The sequence below is a fragment of the Gouania willdenowi genome, chromosome 7 (genome assembly GCF_900634775.1).
Source record: "Gouania willdenowi chromosome 7, fGouWil2.1, whole genome shotgun sequence".
Classification (NCBI taxonomy): domain Eukaryota; kingdom Metazoa; phylum Chordata; class Actinopteri; order Blenniiformes; family Gobiesocidae; genus Gouania; species Gouania willdenowi.
In genome coordinates, this window is record NC_041050.1 from 13729647 (window position 1) to 13757618 (window position 27972).

At 36.6% G+C, this 27972-nt stretch overlaps 2 protein-coding genes across 2 annotated transcripts; one reads left to right on the forward strand and one right to left on the reverse strand.

The window, feature by feature from the left end:
- Positions 1-8219: 8219 nt before the first annotated feature.
- spata2 (spermatogenesis associated 2) lies at positions 8220-17168 on the reverse strand. Its single transcript, XM_028453815.1, has 3 exons — positions 17071-17168; positions 14685-15529; positions 8220-13268 (listed from the first exon to the last, which is right to left on the reverse strand). The coding sequence occupies exons 2-3, from the start codon at positions 15027-15029 to the stop codon at positions 11910-11912; spliced, it is 1704 nt and encodes a 567-aa protein (XP_028309616.1). The 5' UTR covers positions 15030-15529; positions 17071-17168; the 3' UTR covers positions 8220-11909.
- Positions 17169-19652: 2484 nt separating this feature from the next.
- On the forward strand, positions 19653-27954 carry rnf114 (ring finger protein 114). Its single transcript, XM_028453990.1, has 6 exons — positions 19653-19844; positions 20681-20831; positions 24970-25076; positions 26312-26426; positions 26505-26612; positions 26695-27954. The coding sequence occupies exons 1-6, from the start codon at positions 19708-19710 to the stop codon at positions 26758-26760; spliced, it is 684 nt and encodes a 227-aa protein (XP_028309791.1). The 5' UTR covers positions 19653-19707; the 3' UTR covers positions 26761-27954.
- Positions 27955-27972: the final 18 nt, after the last annotated feature.

The following is a 27972-nucleotide window of genomic DNA, read 5'->3' on the forward strand; positions in this document are numbered from 1 at the left end:
CTTTACAAAAAAAGCTTGGACGAAAGCAAAATATATATATAAAAATGTATTTAAATGGGTGACGATGCTGCCATTTGGCTGGCTAGCTGTGTTGATACTTGACTGAAATTGTACTCAAGTACAAGTAAGGCATAGATACAATACTCAAGTATAAGTAAAAAGCAACACAATTAAAAAGTACTCAAAGTAAAAGTTACTAGTTACTTTTTTATTTTTGGTAAACACCTCATGTATAAACTTAGAAAGGAAGAAACCAAATTTTGCACAAATGGAACTTGATTTATTTTCCACAAAGGGATCTGTATAAAATAAAAAGGTTTGTTAAAGTGTACAATTATTTTTAAAAATGAAATAACACCAATAAATTCAATTCAAAATAAAAATAAAATTATCAGGCTGAAATAACCAGCATTCAATACTGTTTTTGTGCGGTACATTACTTTTAATCTGGTTAATACGCTATGGTGCATTTGATTGTTTTGTAGTTTCACAATATCCATTGATCATTTAAAAACAATAATAATAATCTATCCAGTAATGGTTGGGTGTATAAATGTAACAGATTACTTTACTTCTTTTAAAATGTACTTAAGTACAAGTAAAACTACTGATTTATAAATATCCCATAAAAGCAACTCAATTACATAGATGTGAATACTTGTAATCTGTTACTTTTACCTCTGTTGATAGCTTAGCTAACAAAAAAGATGCTAAGTCTTTGCCTTTTTTGTTACTAAATTATAGCTGTCAGTCCTAAATGAGAGTAACTTCAACAAAAAGTTCAATAAAACAATTGTTTTAAGTCAAAGTGAAAAAGTTGGGTCAGACCATGAAAATCATAGTATAATAACTTTTTTCCTCATAATTCTGACTTTTTCTCAGAATTTCCACTTTAAACCCAGAATTCTAAGTTTGAAGTTTAATAAGGGAATTGGTATTGCACTGCACACAAAAACAGAGTTCCTAGAGAAAAGCCACACTATAGATTAGCTTAGTGAGTGAATGGTGAGGGGCTGTAAGCAGGTTAACAATCACAGCCCTCTGGCTGCAACGCTTTCACCTACACAAAGACATTTTTCACTGAACATATTGCCCCATTATCATTCTTGCTCAGAAAACAGGAAAAAACCATTGGCTATCTACAATAAATGACATTGTAGGATAGAAAATGAAAAATAATTGTAAATCTTGGCAATAACCTTGGGTTTTAGATATAAAAGTTGAAGAAAATATTCCACAACTGTATAATTTCTGGATTTTCTCTCCCAATACTGATTGTCTAAGGATAACCTGTGGTTTGCTTGGACATTCAAATAAAGAGACAAAAGAAATGGGCTGGAGAACTGTAGCCGCCTGTATTATTTTGTATATTTCATGAGGATAGAACATTCTCTGACAGGGTGCACTGTTTAGTGCAAAATCAGTCATTTTGATAGAGAATCTGTTGTTTATAATTAATGCATTCCTGCATAGCAGTGTTTGGTGTCAAATCAAAGCTATTGTTCATCCAGACTCAGGACTTGTTGAGCAGATAGATGTCTTTGTTCTTCTAGATGACTTTCATGGAGGAATGACTGGATGATTTTAAAAGGGTACTTGTAGTGAATTTTAATTTCAAGCCAACTTGTTCAAAATCACTCCAACACACTTGGCCTCCTATTTTAGTAAATTAATTTTATGATATTTTATGATGATAAGATTTTACCAACAAATAATAATCATCTAACATGTATAGATTTAAGGATTAAACAGTTTTTTCTTCACCTGCTGTTTGTTAGAATGAACTTCAAATATTAAAGGATGTGTGCATTACATTCAATACATTGTGTTTATTTTAGCTATATTTTGACACTGACAACTTAAAAAAGAAGAAAACTTGCACACTAGTTGACTTAAAAAAAAAAAATCATACTTCTAGTACCATAAGGTAAACTTTGATGAGTGGAATTTGAAAACAAACATCGACACCAACCAAACAATCACACTTCTTCTATTTCTCTGTTTCTTATACCCGACCGCTGTATTTCCAGGGTACCCTCATTCTCTCATTCTTATCTCCTCTGTTGACTGTCTCAAGCTCTTCTGCCAATCTTCATCTCACTGTCTATCAACACATCTATCTTTCAAGTGCCTCCGCTGCTACGTATCGCTCAAGGCACTCATCAAGCCTCATGACTGCATCCACTGTTCCCCATTTCTACATTTTGTCTCCTATTCCAACACTTCGCTAGTAACTTTTTTTTTTTTTTTCTGTTGCTTTGCTGCACTGCATTTATCAAATTTCTTATTCACCCTTTGATTCTTTTGCAGATCTCTTTAAACCAGTGTTTTTCGACCTTGGGTTTGGGACCCCACGTGATGTAGTCTGGAGTTGAAAGGGGTCACCTGATATATATATGTATATATATATATATATACTGATTAGAACATGCAATCTTAAACAACTGTTATTTTCTTTCACGCCAACTATCAATCGAGTTCAAATAAAAAGCAGGGGAAAAAATATCTGAGCTTGCATAACTTGTCACTATCCTGGCTACTCTGTATTAATAATACAGTACGGAGCCTTAGACATACACATGATTAAAAAAAAAAAAAAAAAAAGTATTTGTGGCCACAAAATATCTCACTAGTTTGTGGCCCCATAAAAAAAATTGACTTTGAGGTTTCCAGAAATTCTTGATATCAAAAAAGGGTCATGATCCAAAAAAGGTTGGGAACCACTGCTCTAAACACTGCGCTGTACCCTTCAGAATCCCTAATTCCTGCTTTCTTAGTGATCCTGGCTGTTCTACACACACTTTTCATTATGATCTCCTTGGACTATGAAACTAACACAACATGTTCTACCCACTTACATAATGCACATCTTCTTATGTAACAACCAATAAAGTATTTCTCTTTTCATCTACTATTAAGCGACTGAAGATCATTGCTGTTGTGAAAAATCTCAGTCATGTTCTAGCAGAAAATCAGCAGCAGGTTGGGCGGCGTAGCATGAAATCTTCGCTTCATGGCTCAATTATCATGATAAATGGCTTCATGTCGCTTTTGCCATGTTGGAGGCAAGTAGAACAAGAATGTGATTTATAGGTTGAATTTAGTTCAAAGTGTCAGAAAACGGTAATGACGAAAGACAGGTGGCCTGTGTGTTGTTGCTGCATGACTTTACTTAGTTCTGAATAAAACATGGAGTTGTATTTATTTCTTTCATTTTTTTCCTATTTACTTTCAATCAATTGTGCAACTGTTCCAGGTTCGGTTTTCAGTGCATTAATTTTCCATAAATACATTAGTGCTTAGCTGCCTGTAGTGGGAAGATAATGGCTAAACAGTACACACTGAATTGGAAAAGAAAAATGGGAGTAAATAATTGGCAAATGGCACATTTAAACTTGCAAAAAAAAGCAAAGCTGTTTGGTGCCAACTTTATACAGCCTCATTTATTCTATATTTCTGTAATTTAAACAAACAACTAAAAACTCACCAAAATAATAATTCATTCATTCAATAATTATACTGCACAGGGATAATTGGGTGATTAGACAGTATGGAGTAATTACAACACTGAGCCTGGTACCAGGATGTGTCAACACATGCTTTATACCAGAAAGGAGGTTCAACAAACTGAGTCTATCCATAAACTCTGGTTCAACATACCCCGCAATGGGAAACTCTGGGTATCTGATTTCATTATGACTGGTATGAAGTGGGCCAATCAACCCTGAGCATGTAAACCTTGGGTTACTTACATGCACGAGCGCGATAAAAAGCAATCATCATAGGCATATACGTGATTCACCATTCCAAAACGCTGGCTCACTGTAATCGAAACATTGTTGCCATAGTGACTTATTTCTATGAATCAAATTTAATTCACAGATTGTTTATATTAAATCTGAGCGTGATCACAGCCTGAAATGAAAAAAGTGTGTATTTCTTCATCCCTAACTAAATTGAGCTATAGTGGATACATACAGACCCTTTCCAAAAAATTAGAATATCATGGAAAAGTTGTTTAAATTGAACTTTCAAAATATTAAAAAAAAGCCCACTAAAAAATAACAAAATTTAATGTCCTTGCTTGCCTGGGTAATACTGACATATTTTGACACTGTGTTATTGGATGGAAAGTGGCTGAAAGAAACTCCAACCTAACTGGAATGAGTGAAATTTAGCTATCATCTCAACACAAGCACATACATGTCCATTTATGTCAAAAAATCCACAATATTTACACAAAAAAAAGTATTTGGCTCACTGAAAAAAATGACAAAGCACTGAAAATTTACCTCGAAGAGTTAAGCCCCGCCTTGCTTTTCCAGGTGCAAAAAATGGTGGACGACGTTACATCTCGGTACACCTTTTAGGTTACACTTGTTAAACATGCTGGGCTTTTACTGAAAGTTTTCATGTGGAAAACAATATTAAAATATGTCTACGAGGAGCAAGAACATTTCTTTTGTCAAAAACAGGTTGACAAAACCTGATTGGGAATCCCACACAGCTGGGCAGGAACACAGGTGAGGCAGAGGAAGTAATTCATTATTTCAAAATAAAGCAGCAACCACTGTAGTGTCATTATCTTAAAAAAAAAAAAAAAAAATACATTACAATTTTATTTAAATCCAAATAGATACAAAAAAAAAGAAATAATACATAGTGATAGGCACAAAACAATATCAAAGAAAATGAGAAAAATGCACAACAAAAGTTAAAAGAAAAAGGTGGGAGCTTATGCAGAACACTGCCAATGATTTAATGTCACATATCTTGACCTAAAAATGGCTGCTCTTCATTGATTGTATATCAAAGATCGAAATTGTTCAGAAAAGTACTTTAAAAAAAATGTTACTTTTAATACACGTGTGCACGAGCCTGACTAATACAGATACAGTATGGATGTATTGTACAGTAGACAGTGTACACTACAACAGTGGTTCCCAAACTGGGGTATGTGTACCCCTAGGGGGACTTGAACACCTCTCGGGAGGTACACAGAAACATTTGTTTTTTAACATTACAGACTTTTTTTCCCCTCATCCATCAATAATCATCTTTTCACCTCTTTAAAATACACCTAAAGGTGAAAAAGTTCAAATTCTAAAATGTGCAAAACATCAGAAATAAATGAATAAAAAGGCCTAAATTCAAGGATAATGTTGGACTAGACACGGGAAAGAATTTCGACGCGCCTGCAGACACAATAAATAATGTAAAACATGAGCTAAGGGGTTGCAATAAGAAATAAAAGCTAATGGGTACAGTATTGCAGTGTCTACCCTTTATCTTAACAAACATGCCAACTGTTTTTAGTTTACATTATTACTTTTATTATTATTATTATTTTAGTGCCATGATTAGCACATTAATTACATTTTAAATATATGATAGCAATATATGCTGAAATATGCTGTACCAGATGTTGAGTTCATTCAATCCAGGTTTATTATGTTAAATCTGAGACATAAATATATATCTTATTACCTTCACCATAATTTACTTTGAATGCCTGAAGTGTGATCGTTCCAGTGATAAACTCTTCTTAATGAGAGCAATAATGAAGGTGGTAAATGTTGCTTAGTGCTCGTAGTGATGACAATCAAAGGCTAAGCAATGTGCCAACATTCATGATGGTTCTATCTGGTGGATGTGGAACAGTAATGTCTTCACCTCCCTCCAGGCAGGTAATGGTTCTCATCAGCACAGCCCTGACATGTCCCAGAGGGGAGGAGGAGGAGGATGACGGGTGCAGGGGAGGGTCTGACCCTCATTCTGGATTCTAGTCACTGTTCAGGTCTCACCGACGTCCATCTCTGCTGCCATGACGCTACTGTGGCTATCCATTATTGTCGGTCGCAGGCTGTGGATCAACTGTTTTTTTTTTATCCTCCTTTAAGTGAAGAACATTTGGAGAAAAGTGGACGCCAGACGCTGTGCCTCCTTTGCCAAAGACTTGTGAGCCTTAACAAAAGTCTTCCAGCTCATTCAAAGCAGATGTTCACCTTCCAATGACTGTCTAAATATAATAAATGATCATTAAAACAATTCCATGGTAAATACACAGTCTGTAAATAAAACACTATCAGGGTTTGTGCTAAAGCTCTGATTAGATAATGAATTTAATAGTAATAAATGTTGGGTTTTAATCCCTTTAAAGCACACGTGTCAAACTCAGGGGCCAAATTTGGCCCTTTAGAGCAGACATGGGCAACTGATGGCCCGGGGACACGTGTGGCCCTCGGTCCTATTTTGTGCGGCCCCCTAAACAAATCCCCAAAAATTATATTTCAAGATGTTGGAAGGAAAATAAAGATAATATTAAGACATAATACACAAAGTCACTCCCAAAATACACAAATAAACAACAAAATGCACAAAGTACACAACATAACTTTCTTTTTTAATACACAAAATGACCACAAAGATAGACACAACAACCACTAAAACAAACAACATGACAACAAAAAACAAGAACACATTACATAATTGCTGAAAAGACACACAAAATGACAGGAAAATTGCACAAAATGACAGGAAAATACAGAAAACAAAAATGCTGAAAGTGACCCAAAAACGCACAAATTGACCACAAAAAAGCTGAAAATGAAAGAAAAAAAAAAACCCACAAAATTTACAAGAACACGAAAAAAATAACAAAAACACACACAATTACTAAAAACTGACAAAATAACAAAACCCTTTTCCCCCTTGTGTTAATGCTCAGATTGGCCATTATTCTAAATGCTGACATGAATGTTGATAATGTGGCCCTCGGATCAGATACAGTCACATTTTTGTGGCCCCTGCTGTAATAGAGTTGCCCACCCCTGATTTAGAGCTTCCAATTTGGCCTGCACGAAAAAGTAAAACAAGTCAGAGAAACCATGAATTATTGTGTAAATGACCAAATAATTCCATTGTAGATATCGCCAAAATAATACACAAATTCAATGAAACTCCATAATATTAGCAGGGCTCACATTTTCCCCACGCTTATGTCACAGGATCGCAGTTACTTTTAATCTGAAATTGTTGAAATAAGTCTCAATATTTCCTAAATCCTGCAATTTTCTTCAAATTATTGCACAAAACTTCCCCAAACAACATAAAAATTGGTCACAAACGAAAAAAAGCAAGTTTTATAACACTTTTTATAACATATATATGAGGTTTTGTAACAATTAAATTGAATTTAACACGTGGAAATGCACGTCAGCTAAACTCACTTTCAATGTAAAAATCATGCGGGCTCATCGCCATCTAGTGGCTGCTAGATGAAAAGACGTGGTAATCAATTAATGTTGTAGCCTATTTAAACTGCTGTTAGTGCAAATTTTCAACCTTGGGGTCGTGACCCCATGTTGGGTCGCTTGGGATTTAAATAGGGTCGCCTCAAATGTTTAGTAGGTAGTTGTATCTAATCTTTTCTTTAAATTCTTTTTCAATTTAACACAGTCCTAAAACTATTCTATACTTTCACTTTCTCAAATATGAATCTAGTTCAAATAAAATGCAGTATTAAAAGAAGAAAAGAGAAAAAATGAATTATTAAAATATCTGAGCTTGTTCGTCTGGTCACTTTGTGCACACATTCTATCTACTCTGTATATGAAACACAGTTTAACAAGATCAAAGACTCATTCTAGAAAAAGAAAGCTTCAGGGGTCACCCAAATTTCATCAAAATGGGGTCACGATGCAAAATAGGTCGGGAACAACTGTTAACGTATTTGATAGGGCTGCACAATTAATCAAATTTTAAACGTGATCACCATTTTGGTTGCCAAGATTAAATTAACCTGATCGGTGGCAATATTTACATTTAAAATACTGGCTCTGCACTTTTTAATGTATTTATTCCATTAGCCTTTGGTCAATTTTAAATTATTGGGTTAATTTTTTAAGTATAATTCTTATTTAAAGCTTCATTTACATAGTAAACTGTACACATATTGTTTAAAAACACAGATTTTCCTAACATGATTTAATAATTGTGATCACAATATTGATCAAAATAATCATGATTACCATTTCGGCCATAATCGTCCAGGATAGTATTTGATCAGTTTTATTTCCACTAGCGCTTCATATTCTGAGCTGTGAAAGCTCTTTCCAAGCCCTTATTTAGAAATGTAATGATGCATCATTTTATAAATACGTTCCACATTTCTTTTAAAAAAATAATGCTAGAAATGACATCACAACTTCACACACAAAGTTTTTTCAGATTTTTATTCTTGAAATTATTTTATAAAATCTCATTTGTGTTTTTTTGTTTTTTTCATTTCTCTTCATATATATTTATATATATTCACCATTCCAATCAACTTTTTGCTGTTTTCCCTTTCGATCCCCATGTAAGCACACATATTAGATCATAAGGTCCATACTCTTCTTCACGTACACATTGTGCAAAGACCCTCAGTGCTAAGGTGGGTGGGGAGAGGGCCACGGGGCCTTCTACAGAGCATGCCAAGAAAAAAAGGGTTAAGGGACACAGGGGATGGTAAACCTGCTGCCTAACTACACCGTCACTAAGATATCCATACAAAGAGGTAAAGGGAGTGTTTACTCTCAGAATGACTCGAGTGCGACCAGTGTGGGGTTTGAACTAATCATGTTAAAATAACTTGATGTATTCCAGTGATTTAAATACATTGAGGAAAGGGAAGTATTCACCATTTTCTGATAGTTCCTCATAACAAGTCACTTTCTCACCAAAACATTAAAACAGTAGTTACCAGCTTAGCAGCAGCCCTGAAGGCTGTTTAGCCCTTTATAGTGACCTACACAAGTAATCAGTGCACTGTTTTCATTCAACGCCACAACCCACATTTATACGAATACGCATCTCAGTCGCTCCTTTTCTTTCTGGGCTTCTTTGTCGGGCCAACATTTACAGACAAAAGGCGAAATCACAGATTTAATGTTACATCAACTGTACATCTAGGCAAGCCAGAGGAGTTTGTTTTTTTTCCACACTAGTGAGATATTTGTTCTTCATTTGGCAACACGATGGATCACTCCTATAGGACATGGCTCAGTACTTTTGATAGTTGCTTTTCTTTGCTGGTATGATCCTTAGAGTGAAAGACTAAAATACATCTATGATAAAAAGTCAAACTATGGAAAAAAAATAAATAAAACAAGGCTTTATTGGATGGAAACCTGTAGAATTGCACACCTCCCTTTTAAGTCACCAAAAACCATTTTTTAGATACCCAATTTAGCTAATTCGGGATTGAAAACATCTTTGAAAAACATTTAAAAGACATGCGGCTCGTATAAAAACCCCGTTAAGTCATTGTCACAAAGAAAAAACAACAAAACTCAGGCTTTGAGAAGATGTAAACAATGATGAATGAACCCATCCTTCACTTTACAAAATTAAAGTATGTTCAAGGACTAAATTAAAAAGAAAAAAAAAATCTTGTATATAGCAAATATTTAAAACGTATACATGTTCACAACGACATAGCAGCTGCTTTAACCTGCTTTTACCCAGACCGAAAGCTTCTTCATAATTCATTATCATATGTCTATTTTCCTTTATCTTATTCTCCAGGAAGAAAGAAACTGAATTGATATCTTCTAGCCTGGAAATCACTTTTTTACCTGCAGGACTTGATTTACAAAACATGATTAAAAGACAAGATCAAACACTTGAGAGCTGAGTGACTTTAAGGCATTTAGGGTTATTCTGGGCAGAAAAATAAAGGCTAGATGAGCCTGCAGACGTTTGTGAGAATAACCCTGGCTTTTTTGTTGTTGTTGAATAAATTAGGTTTTAAAATGAGCCCTTGTGACCATTAAACCCAGTATGAAACAGTTCCTTTTATGTTTGGATAACTAAAGACGTCCAGTAAAAAACATGATATGAGTGAAGACGATTGATTGACCCATAGTTAATGGCCTTTGGAGTTAGCATCGCCACCATTACTCTCAACTCACCAGACTTTCAAACCACAACTGATTTTAATGTAAAAAAAAATAAAAATAAAACAAAAATAAAAGAAACTAGACATTTTAACCAATGTTGAGTATAAAATTGCAATAAAAAAACACCACATTACAACAAATAACATATGTGTTTTAAATGCAATATATCTACACTAGCTGGTCTTAACATTTTTTTCAGTTCATGTTTAATGCATATTGTTTTTCAGAAATTCCACCAAGACGAATGAATTCCTTGCAATAAATAAGGATTTTTGTACACAAACAGAATCAGCACTCTTCTGTCCCTTAATACCACTACAGTAGCTGCTCTGTTCAATGTGCCATGGAAAAAGCTTAGGACTATCAGGTCAATCTGGGAACAATTTTAGAATTAGTTGAAAATGGTTTCTTGATCAAATGTTGTTTATATATTAAAGGTTGAAAGTATATGTTAAGCTACTTTAAAAAAAAACGTAAAAAAAAAAACTAAAAATGATCTTATCATATGCTGGTTTAGAACCTTTTAAACCAGCAGAGTACAAGCTTGTTAGCATGATGCTACGCTAGCTTGCTAAACATTTGACTTGGTTTGTGGCGTTTACAAATGAAATAAATATGTCATTTAACCTAAACAAAATACTCTTTTGAACTTTTGACTTATTTAAACTTGCTGGGGTGATGCTTAACTTAAGCTAGCGAAACAAATTTTACAGCAAATGAGCAGTTTTTACGTTTGGCATTAACTTCAACTATAATCAAATGCAAGGAACATTTTGTAAACTGTCTTTCAAATGACAAAGCACACATCACTTTACTACAAAAAACTTGTTCAACTCTAAAAACTGGTAGTGCCAGAAGAAGGTAATGTAGTATTTTTTAGGGCTACTTTAAAACCACAAAAGCAATCGAGATATAGAAGATAAAGCCATTTGAGGTAGACATAACCCATGTGAAATCGTCCACTTTCAAACTCTCTAAAACCAAATCATCAGCGTGCACAATGTTAAAAAAACAACAACAAAAAGACAATGATTCAATGTGGGGTCCTGTTTGAGATTTTCTTTGACCCCTGGTTCACAGAGAGCCACCATGTTATAATGAGGGAGGAGATGGTGGTCAGAACTCACTCGATTACCAGGAGGAAATCAACACTACAGGTCCTTTACGGTCCTTAAGGTCTCAAAGCCAACTGCAGCATTTACAACTTTGTCATTAAACTGCACGTTTAGGAGGCATAATCTTTGAAATAGAATATAATATATGGCATCTGATTGTTGCCTCCACATGTTCCTATAAGATTTCACTCACCCTGCACACATACAGATGTTCATATTATCCAAACACTAGGCCTAAAGGCCCTTAAACAGTCTTGCATTGTTCAATAAAAATATATACTATGGATTCCCAGTGTATGTTTTCTTTAAATATTCTCTTTATCACAATGCAAGTTCAGCACACACACACACACACACACACACTCAACACTCACACACATATATACTGTGTATATTCATATATATATATTTGAGGACTCTTCAGCTGAGATGTTAGGCAAAGAATATATGTTCATTTGGATGGAATTCATTTAAAAGAAGACTTTTAATTCTTTTTTTTTTTCTATTTTCCTTTTGGGGAGATCAAAATATGAGGAAATTGGGAAGCGCTACAACATCACGTGTTTACTCAAGAGCAGGTAGCAGGTAAAAAGGAGGAGAAATCAGAGCCTGGACTTAAAGAAGGCAGAGAGATGGGCAGATGGTATGGCTCTCTGGGAGCTGTGCATTTAAAGGTCTTACTGACGAGAGGAATTTTACAAAGTTCACAGGAAGGTTCAGGAAATCCATCATATACAGAGAGGGTGGGATGAGTGGGTTAGGGAGGAACAAAGCCAAAGCATCAGTGCAAAACTACAAGGGAGGGACATGATGGGGAAAAGGAAATAAAAAGCATGGTGTGTGTGTTCCTGTATCATCGGTACACCAGATGAGACAAGGTGCCAGATTTGAAGTTGAGCTGATGGTTGGGCACAAAACTGTGCTGAGGATTCTTTCGCGTGCACATATCCTTTGCATACAAGGCCATGCATGAGTCACATGACACCTTGGAGCAGTTCACACAGGTGTGTGATGCACTCGGCTTGTTGCAAAACCCACAGCGTGATCCCCCCACCATGCTTATCCGCTCACTGCTGCCGCCTTTTGGTGTTGTCAAGGCAACAGACTTGCTTGTAAACAGCTTAGATGACATGAGGGGTTTCTCCATCATCTGGGGGTGAGGGTGGGGATGAGAATGTGAGTGTGTCAGAGTGAGGGGGTGTGGGTGGAGGTGAGAATGGGAGTGAGTGTTAGAGTAGACCGAGAGCTTCTCCTTCACAGGGATGTATCCATCCAGGGGCCGTGGGGACTTGGGGTGGTAGTCCTGGAGACCACAGCAGGGTAAAGGGTCCACATCGTGACAGGTGGGACAGAGGATTACATCACACCTCTGGCAGGAAGCTACGGTGGAGCAACCCAGCCCACACCCTTGACACTTGACACTACCATGAGCTTTGAGCAGCCAGCCATCTCGAGCATCCCGAGGCTCTCTGGATGGGGGCCGGGACGGGGTCTGCCTTCCTCCGGTCCCAGAACCGCCTCTTTCAGTGTACAAGTCGATCTCATCAAGGGAGGACAAATGGTAAGAAGTATAGGGATCAGCTGGAGAAGGTGACTGGATCGGGAAGAAATCAGCAACAGGACTGTAGGATGGAGGAGCTGCCACAGAGAAGAATGAGGCTGAGGTACTGGGTCTGATGATCTCATCCTTCATGTCCTCTTCTGCATCCACAAACAGCGGCTCCTTCCTCAGACTCAGCGAGGCCTTCAGGATGGGCTTACTGACTGCTGGATGCCAGTGACCAGCCCCGTCTGTAACATCCACCGACTTAGAAGGACGGCTGCCTCGCCTCAGGTGGTGGGTGTGAGGTCTATCTATATCCAAGGGCCGCACGGTGAGCCGAGCCATATCCGCCCCGAGGCTGTCGCGCCTTCGCAGAGCCTCGGCACAACCAGCCGCGTCATCTCTGCAGCCTCGACGCAGCTCCAGGGCCTCCAGCTCTGAGGCAGCTCCGCGGGCCAGAGCCACCACTTCTCCCAGTAGACGGCACTCCGCCTGGGCGAGGAAGAGCTCAAAAGCCAACTGACGGAGATGATTTGTGCCTCCGGGCTGCTCCTGCAAATGGAACTTTGAATCATGGTCGCAGGCGTAGCCGATGGTGCGCATTAGGGATCGGAGTTCAGCCTCGGGAATGGCAGACTTTAAGTGGTACACGTATGGGCCAGTGAAGGTCTGAAACAGAAAAGATTTATCAGGATCAAGTGTTCAATTAGAACTAACTAATAAATGCTCATATCAACAACTCAAACTGATATTACATTTCCTACCCATCAGCATTATCCAAACACACCTAACTACAAAGCTTCAAAAGAATTACAAGTTAAACCACTTCTTTCTTGTTTTTGATGCACGTACTTTTACAAGGCATATCAACGCATGTCACTGATACGCATTAGCCGTGTTAGTTTTCTTTTGTTATGATACTATAAATAAGACAAGTGTTAAGTTTTTCTTTTTACTATTCTGTCTGACTTTTATCCTATTAGTGTGGGATCTACTTTCATGGATGAATTGTTCAAAAGGTAATGCAACATTATTTCAGTTTGTTATTTTTTGGTTACCTTTTACAGGCTTTGCAGTACGATACAAACACCCTTTTTGATTAGTTTATAAATTTAAAAAATCTAATGAAATGAATAATTTAATCAATTAATTAAATTGTATCAACAATTTATCTTCTGCATTATTAATAGTTATTCCTTTAATCTAACTTTACCAGTCAAACTGCTGCAATTTTGTATTCAACTTACAATGAGGTGGTATAATTGTATTTCATCAGCCTATTTAGAAGTTAAATATCAGAATTTTCACTATTACATAATAATCAACTTAATGAGTTTGTGTTTAGTTCATTAATTATTGTCCAAATTCCAATAGCTAGAGCAGGAAAGTTTTTTTTAAACCTGGCAAATTCAAAACACTAAGGATTTTTTATTTTTATTTTTTCATTTCTCGAGTACTTTACTTTCCTCTACTGTTTGTGTGTGATTCTGCTAAAACTAAGCAACCATCAGCCATACTATTGGCTTTTATTGCTGTTTACAAATGAAGAAAAAGAATAAATGTTTGTGCGTGTGAGTTCATAATAATATTATGCACTGCAACAGTGACTTGTCATATTCTTTGGCTAGTATTAGCGTATGCCAAGTATCAACCAACAGCTAAACAGCTGGGCAAAGTTTAACCAAATTCGTTATATGTTGTCTTTATCAATAGTTGTTGAAATGAGTCAGTTTTGAATAAAAAATTAAATAAAAGCAATGCAAAAATTATTTGATTTCAGATTTGAGGAGACATTACCCATTTTAACGGAAACTGATAGTTGTTTGTTACAACCCTTGTTCACAATAACTATTGGTTATTCTTTCCTGTTAATAATGACCTGATAAATACACCCGTACAGTGTAAATTTGGTTTGAACTTAATATATTCAGACTGCAGAAGGTTAATTTGACACAATACTGTGTAATGTAACAGTTCACAGTGGTATTTCGATAGTTCTAATCAAATCATTGTAAAACAAAATGGTTAATAGCAAAAAGGTATTTTGTAAAAGAAATAATACAAATATACCTTATATAAACTTACCTTTATACATCTGAATTCTTTCTTCCAGGGAAAAAGCAAGAGGTTGGTGCAGATGGTTTCCAGTGTGTGAAAGGCTCTCTCCAGACTCCTGAGGTTCCCTCCTCTCTGGCAGCGCAGTGAGCTCTCCAACACCTCATAGAACCGAACCATCCTGAACCGCTGGCCTGGGTCTGGTTGATACGCTCCCAGTAAAGCCGTGGCAGTGGAAAGTAGGGCTTCACTGTCCTTATGTCTGCCTCGGCCCCTTTCTGGTGCAGTTCCAGCATGTTCCGCGCTCACATCCAGACGCCTCTCCAGTGCTGTCACGTACCTCCGAAACAGGTCCTCCTTCAACTTGGCATCCATATTTAGCAGCAGACTATTAGTCAGCTGTTATGCTTTTATTGAAGAGCCTCGCCCCTTGTAGCATACCTTTCACGAAGATGTCATATTCATGCATCATTTTCAGTCACCATAATTCACTGCGCCTGCTGCAACACAGTGATGAGCTTTAATAAATTGGAGAGGTGGAAGAGGAGGAGGAGGAGGATGTTGCATCCATTCAGCAGCAGCACATTCTCTTAACAAGAGATGCAGTTGTCCAGTGTTTTCAGTCAGCGTAGCCAAGCTGCAGCCTGCGGGGACGCCTTCGTAAGGCCATCTCTGCTCTTGGCTCCAAGCCCAACTTGTTTATGAACAAACAGGCCAATGTCGTGCACGATGAAGTCAGGAGGAGCTTTTGCTTCACGCTTTGTTAATTCACTGATGTTAATTCTGTTCTCTTCCTTGGTGTAAGCATGTGTAGAGTTCCAGGTCACTCATCCAGAAGACACTCAAAATTGTCTCTCTTCAGAGTGGTGCGCATGCTGCAATGAAATAAAACACGAGTATTAACATATAAACTTGGCATTTTAACATCAAGAAAATGTTGTTCTCAACCATACATTGTAAAAGTGGGAGAATGGGATAGAAGGAACAGATTCACTTTTTCTAATTTTGTGCAGTGCTTAACACAAATACCCAAAATGAAAGAAAAATAAACAAAACAGATGTGCAAAAATTATTCCAAAAAACACAAAACAACTACAGAAAGACAAAAGTATTAAGAAAAAAACATACTATAATTCACAAAAACACAATACGTATATAATAATAATAATAAAAACTGCGCACAATATGAAAAAAACTCCAAAAAGGCAAATCATCAACAACAAAAACACAGAATGAGTGAAAAACATACAAAACAGCAAAAATAAACAAAATGAAAACAAAACACACAAAAATACATAAAAATGTAGTATAATTTACAAAAGCACAAGACATTTATAATAATAAAAATACAGGACACGGTATAAAAGAAAAATATAAATAAAAATAAATCAAATAGTCAAAAATAACTCCAAAAAGGCAAATCATCAACAACAAAAACAGAATGAGAGAAAAATACACAAAATGAAAACAAAAATAGACAAACATTACAGGTAAATATCTTAAAAGACCAAAACCTTTGTTATGTTCTGTGTTAATGTTCAGATTAATCATTATTTTAAATAAAGACATTATGGTTAATAATAAAGTCACCCTTGGATAAGATACAAATACAATCACATTTTTGTGGCACTTTCTGAGATAAAAGTTTCTTATCTGCATTAGATGAAGCAGAACACTGTTAAAGAGGATGATGTTTGTTATCTACTATAGTGGCAGGGTGATTAACTATTCTAGCAAGACAGAAAATAGGTTTGGTGGCAACAAATCAAAAGGTCAAAACTAAAATAAACAGTTTTAGGAAATCTGAAGTCTACAATAAATTTCAAATCCAGTCCTCAGTTGGACTGGGGGACATAGTATTAGGAAACAACGCCATTTGTTTTGATTTCTGCATCGTAAAAAACGAAAACACAACTTCCATATGAGCTGCAAAACCTGGTTTTTCGCATCAAAAGCACAACTAACAGAAAAATACACACTTATATATATATATCGTGGGTGTTAACAGCCTATTTAACCCAAAACCAAACCGTTTATTGGGTTAACATCAGCCTGCATTTGCCGTCTACACCGACATGCTTCCTTCATGCGCACTAAATACGCATTAACTAGTTCTGTTAGGACAGATACACAGATCACCACCGTAAGCATTATTACTTCATTCCTCTCAGACCTGGGTTTGTCACTGGCATGAGCCCCAAATGAAAAGCTGTTAACGCCCATTTCAGCGCAGCTGGCAAGCTAACATTTAAGCTAGCAGGGCGTTTTATCGCTACAAACACATCAGGCTCCCGCTAACATTTGTTTAAATGAAATTAAGTTATTATAGAGTGGCTTTGCTTAAAACAACCGTAATACAAGTGCTATCATTGGTTAAGGCGTTTTAGAGTAGATAGTCAATAACCACAAGCATTACCTTTAACAAGTGCTAGCTGCGGCTAGCTACGCCTCCTCAGCTGTTGGTAAGTCCCATCCGCGCAGAGCGCATGCGCGTCGTCTTGACAGTTCACTAGCATCAGAGTGTCATGTGACTACAAAGCACCTCCCCCCCACCCCCTTCACCCAAGAACACACGTGACCATGCCCAATCCTGAAAGTAAGCAAAAAAATGTTTTATAATGCAATGCAACTTAATATGTGGTAACAATAAAATAAGATTATTGTAATTGCATAATTGATAATTAATTACAATTATGTCGTATATATAAGGCAATTTGCTGGCGTAATTGTAATTAAATTGTTTAAGTAATTGACTTTGTAATTGCCATGAAAATTCTATAAAATAATGCAGAATCTACAGGAGTGACTGCACACCCACTTAAGTGGGTTTAATATCCTAAAAAACACCCCGTAAATATTGACCAGCAGGTGTTCTCATTGAGCAATGTTTGTAACTAAGGTGAGTAATAATAATAATAATAATAATAATAATAATAATAATAAAATAAAAATAGGCTTTCACTATATATATATGTGTAGCCTATATTACGGTGCTAAATATTATGCTCGACTAGCTACAAATTAGTCTGTTTATAATGCCAGATTTCATCCCATTTGAGATGACGTTAGCTTTGTTCAATGCAAACTTTTATGCCCTGACTATGACTATGACATGAATAATAGACATAATCAAAACTGTAAGGCCTTCTCATTTCAAATTCACCAAACCCTTCTGAGCTGTGACTGCTAACGCTTCATTCCCTTACAATACAGCATTCGGGGCATGTTTTAGCCTGGAAAGTGTGCGTGTGTCAGAAAGTAGTAATTTTTACACTGATCAGCAGGTATAAGTACTGCTTGGCAAATGTTACAATTTCCTGTCCTGCCTTTGTGAAACCAAGAGAGGTTTTATTGCCTGTTCTAAATAAGCCATCTCCTTGGAAAGCTGAGTAGACATGAACATGTCAATCATGCCTAAAGGAATAGCCAATCAGATTGTCTCAGATCAGATGTGCTCACTTTGCATTTTGTCATGTAAAAAAAAAAAATTCCCTTAGCTTTTGGTCAGTTATTATTATTATTATTATTATTATTATTATTATTATTATTATTATTATTATTATTCAAAGCTTCATTTTACACAGTAAACTGTACACATATTGTTTAAAAACAGATTTTCCTATTATGATTTAATAATTATGATTACAATGTTGATCAAAATAATTGTGATTATCATTTTGGCCATAATCGTGCATAGTATTAGTATTTGATCAGTTTTATTTCCAAGCTCCTATTTATAAATTTAATAATGCATCATTTTATAAATACGTTCTAAATTTCTTTTAAAAAATTATGCTAGAAATGACATCACCACCACTTCTCACAAACTTTTTTCAGATTGGGCAGAGGCTCTGTGTTAAAAACCCTAACAACAAATATAACCATGTTCAATTAAAATGTAATTACTTTTCAACTACAATTTAATCACAATTATTTGTGTCCTCAGAAAGTCAATTACAATTACATTCTCAATTACTAAAGCTCAATTACGATTAATCGCAATTACTGAGCCTGAAATAAATAACCTATTAAAAGTTAACATATAAATAGTCGTTATGACGAGGTAATTATGTTAATTCTGTGAGTGTCAATAAAGGGAGAAAAAAAGGAAGAAAAAAATCCTTAAAGTATTTTGTGAAGTAGTGCAACACAACAGGGCTAGTAGCATGTAAGGATTTTCAGGAATTTTGTTTAATCTCCTGACATGTTTCGACTGTCAACTGTCAGTCTTCCTCAGAGGTGATTGCTTTGAGGAAGGTACTTGTAGTTGTATTAGAAGCTGTGTTTCAATTAAAAATGTTCGCAAAATAAAAGCGATATTTCTAAATGTCGACAAAGTATAATTGCGCTTTAAACGTGTTTCCACTGAAGGTTGATTTGGGCAGGAGCCCTCGCAACTCACGTGAAATCTCATCCCGCGAGACTTCGATGCAGGAACCTCCTTATAAAAGTCTAGGTTCCTTTGTTGTTTGCAGTCGAAAGTGGCATTAATGTTTTTTAGGTTTAAGCCTAAAAAATGTCCTGGAGTGTGTCTGGAGAATTGGTCATGTGACTAGGTACGTCACGTCCTGTGATGCGTATTTGCAGAAAAAGTGCTTCCAAAAAAAAAAAAAAAAATTGTTTCCATTGCACTTTTGCGACACATTTCAACATCGAACAACTGAAATACCTCCTCATTTTTTTTTTTTTTTTGCGATATTTGATGGGTTTTTTTCTTTTATTGCACTATTTAGATTTTGCACATTTGGAAACGCAGTTACTGTTGTTTTTGACAAGGAGTCACTAAAGCTAATAAATGTGAGTCCTAATTTTTCCACCTCTGTAAAATGATCGAATACAGGAAGACGAAGCGCTAAAACTCTTCAGTTTGTTTTCATATTTTCTGAGTGGTAAAAGTTGTCCATGTGTTTATTATTATAATTCCATATGGATGGATGAAGTGCAGGTGGTGTTTTACTGTGACTCCGCCCCACGCTTGAAACCAGGGCAGCAGCCGATGACGTCATCCGCGTGACGACGAGAGCTGGTGGGGGTTTCTGAGTGAAGAAAAGAAATGGCGATGCTCGGGAGCTTTAGCGCAGCACAGCACAAGAAAAACCTCTCCGAGGGCAGCGGTGATGTGTCTGAATACGTCTGTCCTGTGTGTCTGGAAATATTCGAGAGTCCCGTAACAACGCAGTGCGGCCATACGTGAGTATTGGACCGATTCTCCGGCTCGCCCTCTGTTTCCACCAGCGATGTTCTAGATAGCAGATAAAAAACAATGGTGGAGACTATCTACTTTAAACAAGTTGCTTTAACAAACACATGCACAATGGTGACCGTGCCGGTATCTTCTTATGTTGTAACATTGTAGTTGAACTTTAAGAATAAGACTAAAATGAATCCAATTCATGCTTTCGAGATCACTTTCAGTTTTGTTTACATCAAAAGAGTAGGCCTCACGTGGGAGTTGTAGTTCTAAAGTCTATGGTTTTATTTGAGAATTTCGTTTAAAAAACTACAAGTCACTCCACCTTGTTGTGTTGGAACTTATTTTCGGTTTTACAGCAACCGTCAATAAGAAGCATATATCTGCCCTAATAAGTCCAGCAACTTCATTTTGTCTAATTTTATTGAATATATGTTAAGGTTTTGTTTATTCAGACAAGGTTTTTCAGGAAATGTTATCTCCTGACATGTTTCGACTGTCAACTGCCAGTCTTCCTCAGAGGTGATATGCTTTGATGTATCCTAAGGATACATGACAGCCATCAGAAAGTGTTTTGACGCTTTCCTTATGAGAGAACTCAAGGGGGTACATCAATGCATATCACCTCTGAGGAAGACTGGCAGTTGACAGTCGAAACATGTCAGGAGATAACCTTTTCTGAATAAAAAAAACCTTAACATACACATCTGCCCTGTACAGACAGCTGTTATTCTGATTAAATACAGGGTAATATTTGTGAATAGTGAGCACTTATTAAACAATGATGTTGGTTTAAGAAAATAGAAGTGATGTTTTTTTTACAATACTTTTTCAGGTTCTGCCAGAGTTGTCTGCAGGAATGTTTGCGTCCACAGAAGCCGGTGTGTGCAGTATGCAGGGCCACTCTGGGCCACTGGACCAAAGCTGGGGATCTAGAGGCCCTAATTCAGTCAGCTGTGGCCGCTTGCAAAGGATGTGGAGTTCCGGTACGTTTGGACTTGGACTTGTGTTGAGTCTTGGGCTGGTCTGGATATTTTGAGGAAGCGCTAGAAACTACTTTTGAAACACTGCTGAGCTCATCCTAATTTACTTCCTACTCCTAACTTGTTGGAAACTCCTGCTAATTTCAGTCCCTCCAGAATTTTGCAGCCAATTTGTATGATTGTTGCGGGCTTGAGCACCTGGGGCCTCATGTACAAAAAAGCATGCACGCCCCAAAAACGTGACTGGCTAAATCCAGATATATGAAAGCTGAAATGAGCAGCGAAATGTGCACTGCTTCACGACAAGTCCTGCGGTGGCGTACGGACGTTTGCATCTATTGATATTTTAAGTCTGAAAGCGCTTCACATTAAGAGGAATGTTTGAAGGGTAGGTGTGTGGATCTAGTTGTGCGGACTAGAGCTGGGCAAAATTTCTATTTATTCGATTTGTCGAATTTGTAGATAAAAACGATTTTTATTTTGCAAATTCGAGTTAAAAAAAAAAATAAAAATTTTAAATTTGTAAATTTTTTGTTTCACTGCAGTTTTTTCGGACTTTTTTGTGTTCCGTTCTTGTGGGTTACCGTAGCGCGATGTAAGCCAGTCCCCTCTTTGTTTACATTTGTTTACCCTTTGAGTAGGCTATATGTGTGCCACAGGCTTGTTTAATTTTTTATTCGCACTATGCTGAAATGCTAAGGGAAGAGTTAATTTTATTATTTTTTTAATTGTAATGTTATAAGATATGTTGTTATCTGATTTCTTAATCCGAAAATTTAAGCTACGGTAAAGTTGCTGTTGCACTTTTGCTTAAACCTGGGTTAAAGCTTGAAATTGTTGAATGGCAGAGCTTATTTACTTTTGATTTTGGGATTCTTCTATTCATTTTAACTCTTGAGGACAGTCACAGCAATAAAGTTGCTGATTTTTTTTTTTTTTAAGGCAAAATCGCCCAGCCCTAGTACGTACCGATTAATATATCTAAATTTATATCAGCGTACGCCTGTTTCACGACCATTTTTCTCGCTAGTCTATGTATGTGTGGCCCCTGATTGTGTGGCAGCTTTATCCAAAAAAATTGCAGCAAAAGTTGCAGTATTTGAAGGCTTTACTGTAGGGCTGTAGTCAACCAAGGAAATGGTTGGTCGACCAAGACTATGGCACATGTAGCGATTAGTCGACCAAAAAAAGAAGAAAAAAACAGAGAATAAATGAGCAGGTGCAGAGGAGGACGAGGAGAAAGAAAAACAGAGACAAATATTTTGTTTTGGTGTTTTGTGGCGCCGATTTGCTTTTAAACACGGACCATTTATGATATGAACCTTATTCAAGCTTTGACCAGAACCCGACAAAGCAAAAGTGAAACCTACAAGTCTGGCAGACATTAGGTATTTATATCCGTGCCACACCTGAAACCGACAATTAAAACCTAGTTTTTCTTTCAGTGGTAAACCTGCTTTAATTAATAAACAACTGTTAATGTCAACATCAGATCAGCACACAGGGAAACAAACACATGTCAAACCCTCTACTTTCTTGCAGCACTGCTACAGTACTGGTTGATGGCTCTATATGATAACACTACAACGTTGTAGTTGTTTCAAGTGTGCCTTTTCATAGTTGGATAAACTCTTTTTGGATGCTTTTGAAGAAGAATTAGTAGTTGCCTAATAATCTCACACACCTTAATATCAAGTGTTGGCATCCTTAGGCCACAGACTTCCTCACTGCACAAATATCCGTCAGCTGATAGGCATGAGTCCAATAACTGTTCAAGTTGATTCAGCTCAGTGTTGGAAAATATACAGAACAAATATGATAAGGTCACGTACGTACATGTCTAATGATTGTGCTCACACTGTTTTGCTGCCAAGACGTTAAACTTGTGCTGAGTTTCGTAGAGTAAGAGTTTCTCTGTTTGCATGTTATTTGGTTTAAATTTGTGTTTAGTCCTAGAGCCTTGGTTCCCAAAGTGAGGTACGGATATCCCCAGGGGTTACACAAATTGTCATGGCGGTACTGGAAGAAAAATGTAAAACAGCATGACAACATTGGAAACTAGAATACAAAATGACCAGTAGTCAGGAGCCTCCATGCATTGCCACAAATTACACATTGGCCTCTAGTGGTGACAGAGACACAATCTCATAAAAAAATGCGCAAATATGGTGAGCGCTACATCGCTAACCAAACGTGCTGTCAAGACTACAATGTCCTTTGCCACCACGTATACAAATTCAGCCAAACATTGCAGTTGTCTCCTTTCAACCTCACCCTTCTCATTAAAGCTGTAGCAAGTTATAATTCATAGTTTCACAGTGATTAATATGTTGTATTACTGCTATATGTTCTAGGGATGTCCTGATACAACTTTTTAATTTCCGATATGATACCGATATTGCAGCCTTACGAATCGGCCGATACCAATATTGATCCAATATCAGCATGAATCATACATACTTTTTTTTTGTTGAATATTTTCTCTCTATTTTTTTTTGAATAAAAAATAATAATTACTTATTGTGTAGTGTGGAATGTTAGAAAAGGCTTGATCAAGTGATGTTTCTCAAACAGAGACCAATAGTCAGCAACAGTAGGTATGAGAAAAACTCACCCATTTATTTAATTAAAAAAAAAAAAAAATTACTTTCAACATAATATCTACAGTATTCTACATTTGAATAAAAAATGAATTGAAAAAAAGAATTTGAAAATCCGGAAATTTGAAAATCCGGAAATTTGAATCTGATAATCGTTTTCAGGCTAATATCGGTCCGATTTCGATATTGGATCGGGACACCCCTATGTTCAATAAACAAATGATTTGACACATCATATTGTTGATGGATTCCTTATGATTCTTGTCAATAACCTCAACCAAGGAGGTTATATTTTCACCAACATTTATTTATTTTGTTTGTACAGATGTTAACCAAAGGTAGACTTTATGCCATGGAAGATTCCACTAAACTTTGGTCAGGATCTGGATCAATATACTGATCCTGAATCAGCTTAAAAAATCTCAAACTCCTAATCTCTCATCATAGGCACATGTTCAAAAAATCAATATTTCGGTTTGTAAGTGACTGATCTTTATGAAATTTGAATAAGTTACGGTATGTCGGATTGGTTCCTCAATTACCCCAACAAGTTTCATTTGGATCAGATCCGGATTGCACATTTATTATACATTTGAACCTACTGAATCATTATTAATGGGGATATACATTTCTTCCAAGCCTTTAATATATGAATGATCATTATATGATCAGGATAACGTATCAGATTAAATGAATGAGCTGGCAGCTTCACACTGCCATGGTGCTGTGGTATTTCTACTTCCTGAACCCAACCCTTAACGACTCATGTGGTCAATCAGACTGAAAAAACTGGTTCTGAATCTTGTAAACCATGGCATCCTTGGCATGCCTGTGACATGCTTTATGATACAGCTGTTCTCTTAATATAACTTTGTACAAAAATGTGTTTTTAAATGAAAACTTGAGTGAACCAACAAAAGGGGGGAAAATTATAACCAAATTTGGTGTGTGGCTTCAGGGTATCAATACCTTGATGGAGTTCAAAAATGAAAAGCGTGCAGATATTTTTTCCGGAATTATTGCTCTTGTTCCATTTTTTGGACTCTGTTCGAAGCATCTTCAAAGGGGACAGCTTTTCTTAGAAACTGTTTCAGATAGGATAACCAAATGTGGTGCGTGGCTTCAGGGTATCAATACCTTGATGGAGTTCGAAAATGAGAAGTGCGCAAATATTTTTGTGCGGTTAATTTTTTTACTCTGTTCAAGGTATCTTCAAAGGGGAACAGCTTTTCTCAGAAACCGTTTAAGATAGTAATTTAATTTTCTGTTGTGATAATATTTTCTCATGTATACATGTAAGTTTTTAGATTTAGGATATTTAGGAAAAGGTTGTGAGTTATAATGAAAACCAATCTGGCGAGAATGTTGATGACTGTCTTTTTGTTTAGAATTCAACCAACCAAAATTAGTTTTTCAAAAAGTATTTAAATCGCTTCTAAAAGTTTTCAAACAAATGTAAACAGTCAGGTGATGAGATGTATATGCATGATTTGTTTTGCTACAGTGTTTGTTCACCTGTTTTTTTTTTTTTTTCATTTAAGGTGGGACTTTCTAAGATGAGAAGCCACACAGCGGGCTGCTCAAAATATCAGGAGTACATCGAGGAAGGAGTGAGGACCACTGCCCAGAGTCAGCCTACCATCATTAGGTCAGGAGGCACATCCAGTCAGGCCCATAATTAGACTTTTTACTTCACCTAAACAAATGTGACACTGAATTTTCTGGACTTAAAGTAATGATGTTTGCATCTGTCAGATGATTGTGAAAGAACCATGAAATGTATTTATTTTGATAACAATACACCCTTAAATAAACTTCAAATGATCACTACCAGGGTTCTCACCAGGAATTTTTCACAGCGTAGAGAGATCGCGTTGCATGCGAGCGAGCGCCGCCGGTGTTTATAATTCTCTGAGGGCCAAATTTTGTGAAGAATTGTATTATTTTTTATTTTTTTTGTCTTTGTTACTGCCTGACTTTAAAGCCAAAAGTAATTTGTTGAATTGGTGAAGGGTCATGATGAATGTATTTGGAAAGTTACTCATGCTTGGTATAGGTCCTCCACAAATAAATACTCAGACACTGTATAGACACAAAATAATATTTCATTCAAAAGACTGATTCGAAAACGCGCATTTCAATGTTAAATGAGGTATTATGTGGGACCCGCAGTAATATTGGGACTGTTAAGGACACATCCGAGCTGATGTATGTTTTTTTGGTTATGCAGATTAAAAATAGATTTAAAACAATCCATCTAAGTGTGCAAAAATTATTACGACGGTATCGTAGGGGATCAAAATCACACCTTAGGGGGTCCCTATGTTAAACTGTGCTGGTGACAATCCTGGTATTTATTTCAATAGAAATATATCCTTGTTAATAAACTTCATATGATAACTGCTTTATAGCTGCTGGTCTGTTATTATTAATTTCATGGAGGAACATAAAACTATCAGCACTGTAACAAAGCTTTGGGCAGGATGTGAAATATGCATTGTTATCCCCCGCCACAAAGTCTGAAGGGAGATATAGCTTTGAGCTCCGTCTGTTTGTCCGAGTTAAAGGGGACAGCTTTTTTCAGAAGAAAAGCTCTCCCCTTTGAAGATACCTCGAACGGAAAAAGGGCAATGACTCCGAAAAAAATATTTGCGCACTTCTCATTTTCGGAGTTATTGCTTTTCCGCTTTTTCTCAGAAGCTGTTGAAGATGGTTAGTAATTTTATATTCTGAGGTGATATTTTCTTATGTGAACATCTAAGTTCTCAGATTTAGGAAAAGGTTGTCAGTTATGACAACCAATCTGGCGGAGGATGTTGATGACTGTCTTCTTGTTTTTTTTTTTTTTTTTTTTTGATAAACTTTTCCACTTCTTTCTTTCAGTCCTGTGCCAAATCGCTACACCTTCACCTGTCCTTACTGTAACTGCCAGAACCTTGATCAGGACGGCCTGGTTGAACACTGCACAACCCAACATGCTCGTGACTCTCGCCTAGTGGTAGGAGAAGCCCCTCCCCTCATCTGATTTATCGCAGCGTTTTACAAACTCATGTCATACTTTTTGTTGTTCCATCAGGTGTGTCCCATCTGTGCCTCAATGCCTTGGGGGGACCCCAACTACACCAGTACCGACTTTTTTCAGCACTTGAAGATCAGGCACTCTTTTTCTTATGACACATTTGTTGTGAGTACATTTGTTGTTTATTAATTGTCAATGGCAAGGATTAACAGGTCAGATGTGATATACATTGCTGGTGTATTTCCAGGATTATTCCACAGATGAAAACACAATGATGCAGGAGGCTTTGCAGCGTTCCCTCTTGGACAACTGAAGTGTGAAGATTGATCCACCAGGCAGAGCGAGAAAGGGATTAGAGCGCGTTTAACGGTTCATTCGATTTACCGCATGAGGATAGTGGGGATAAATTGCTTTTTAATTTGGCCGCGCTATTGTAACTAAAATTTCATATAGGCTTGTCATTTTCAGAATGATTATAAAAAAAAACATCTTGACATGTTCTATATAGGGGCGATACTGGTTTGTAGAGTATCTACAAAAATACTTTGGTGTTAAGCAGTTCCTTTAATATTTAAATTGTCATTGTGACCCAAATCTTCCAAATCTGTATTTAATAAAAACAAAAGTTTGTCAATACTTGATGTTAAGAAAGGGTTTGACCACTAGGTGGCTAATTGTTTGCCAGCAGAAGACAAACTTAACGCTTAAGTCGGCCGGTGTTCCACAATAATGTATAATATTGTATTCATGAGTAACTTTGCATGTTTTCTCTTTAAAAAAAAAAAAAAAGGCAAAGTTTTTGTATGATACTGGATTTACTGTGTGTTGAATGATTGTGTGTGCTCTGATTTCAGAGATCTACTAGTAGAATAAATAATATGAGGGTTGAACAAAGCCAGACTTGGCTGTTTGGTTTTTCTTTTTGTAACGTTTCTCCCTTATGTCTCTGTGCCTGCTGGCAGATCTCGATTCATACTTCCAAAACACATAGGGCTAATAGTGCATGTAGTGAGTGAGCAGATGAAAGAAGGAAGGAAAGAAGCAGAAAGTTGCAAATAAGACAATTCACCTTTTTCTTTCTTGTCGAAAAGGTTATATTCACACTTCTGGCCACAGGGGGGCAGTAGAGTTCTACCTTCTGACAGTGTCTGGCCCTAAACTGCATTCCTGTTTATGTAAAAACCCAATTAAACACAGCTTTCCGTCTAGAAATGTGCGTGATTTTGTTTTTGTTACTTGGTTTGTCTATTTGTGTTTGATCCTAATGTTAAACACAAAAATGTCGCTGATATGTAGACAATTAGCGGATATGTGAGGTCATAGTAACCGTCATGTAAGTGCTATGGGCTGAGCGAATGACATGTGATTGTTGTTGTTGATTTTTCATGCACAATGTCTTTAATGCTCCTAACAAATATTAACATCAGTTTTTGTCTTTACCTTCTGAGTGGAAACTAACTCATTTCTTCCCCTGGTAGCAATCATCATTAAATCACAAGAAACTTGACTTTAAATTTCAGGACAT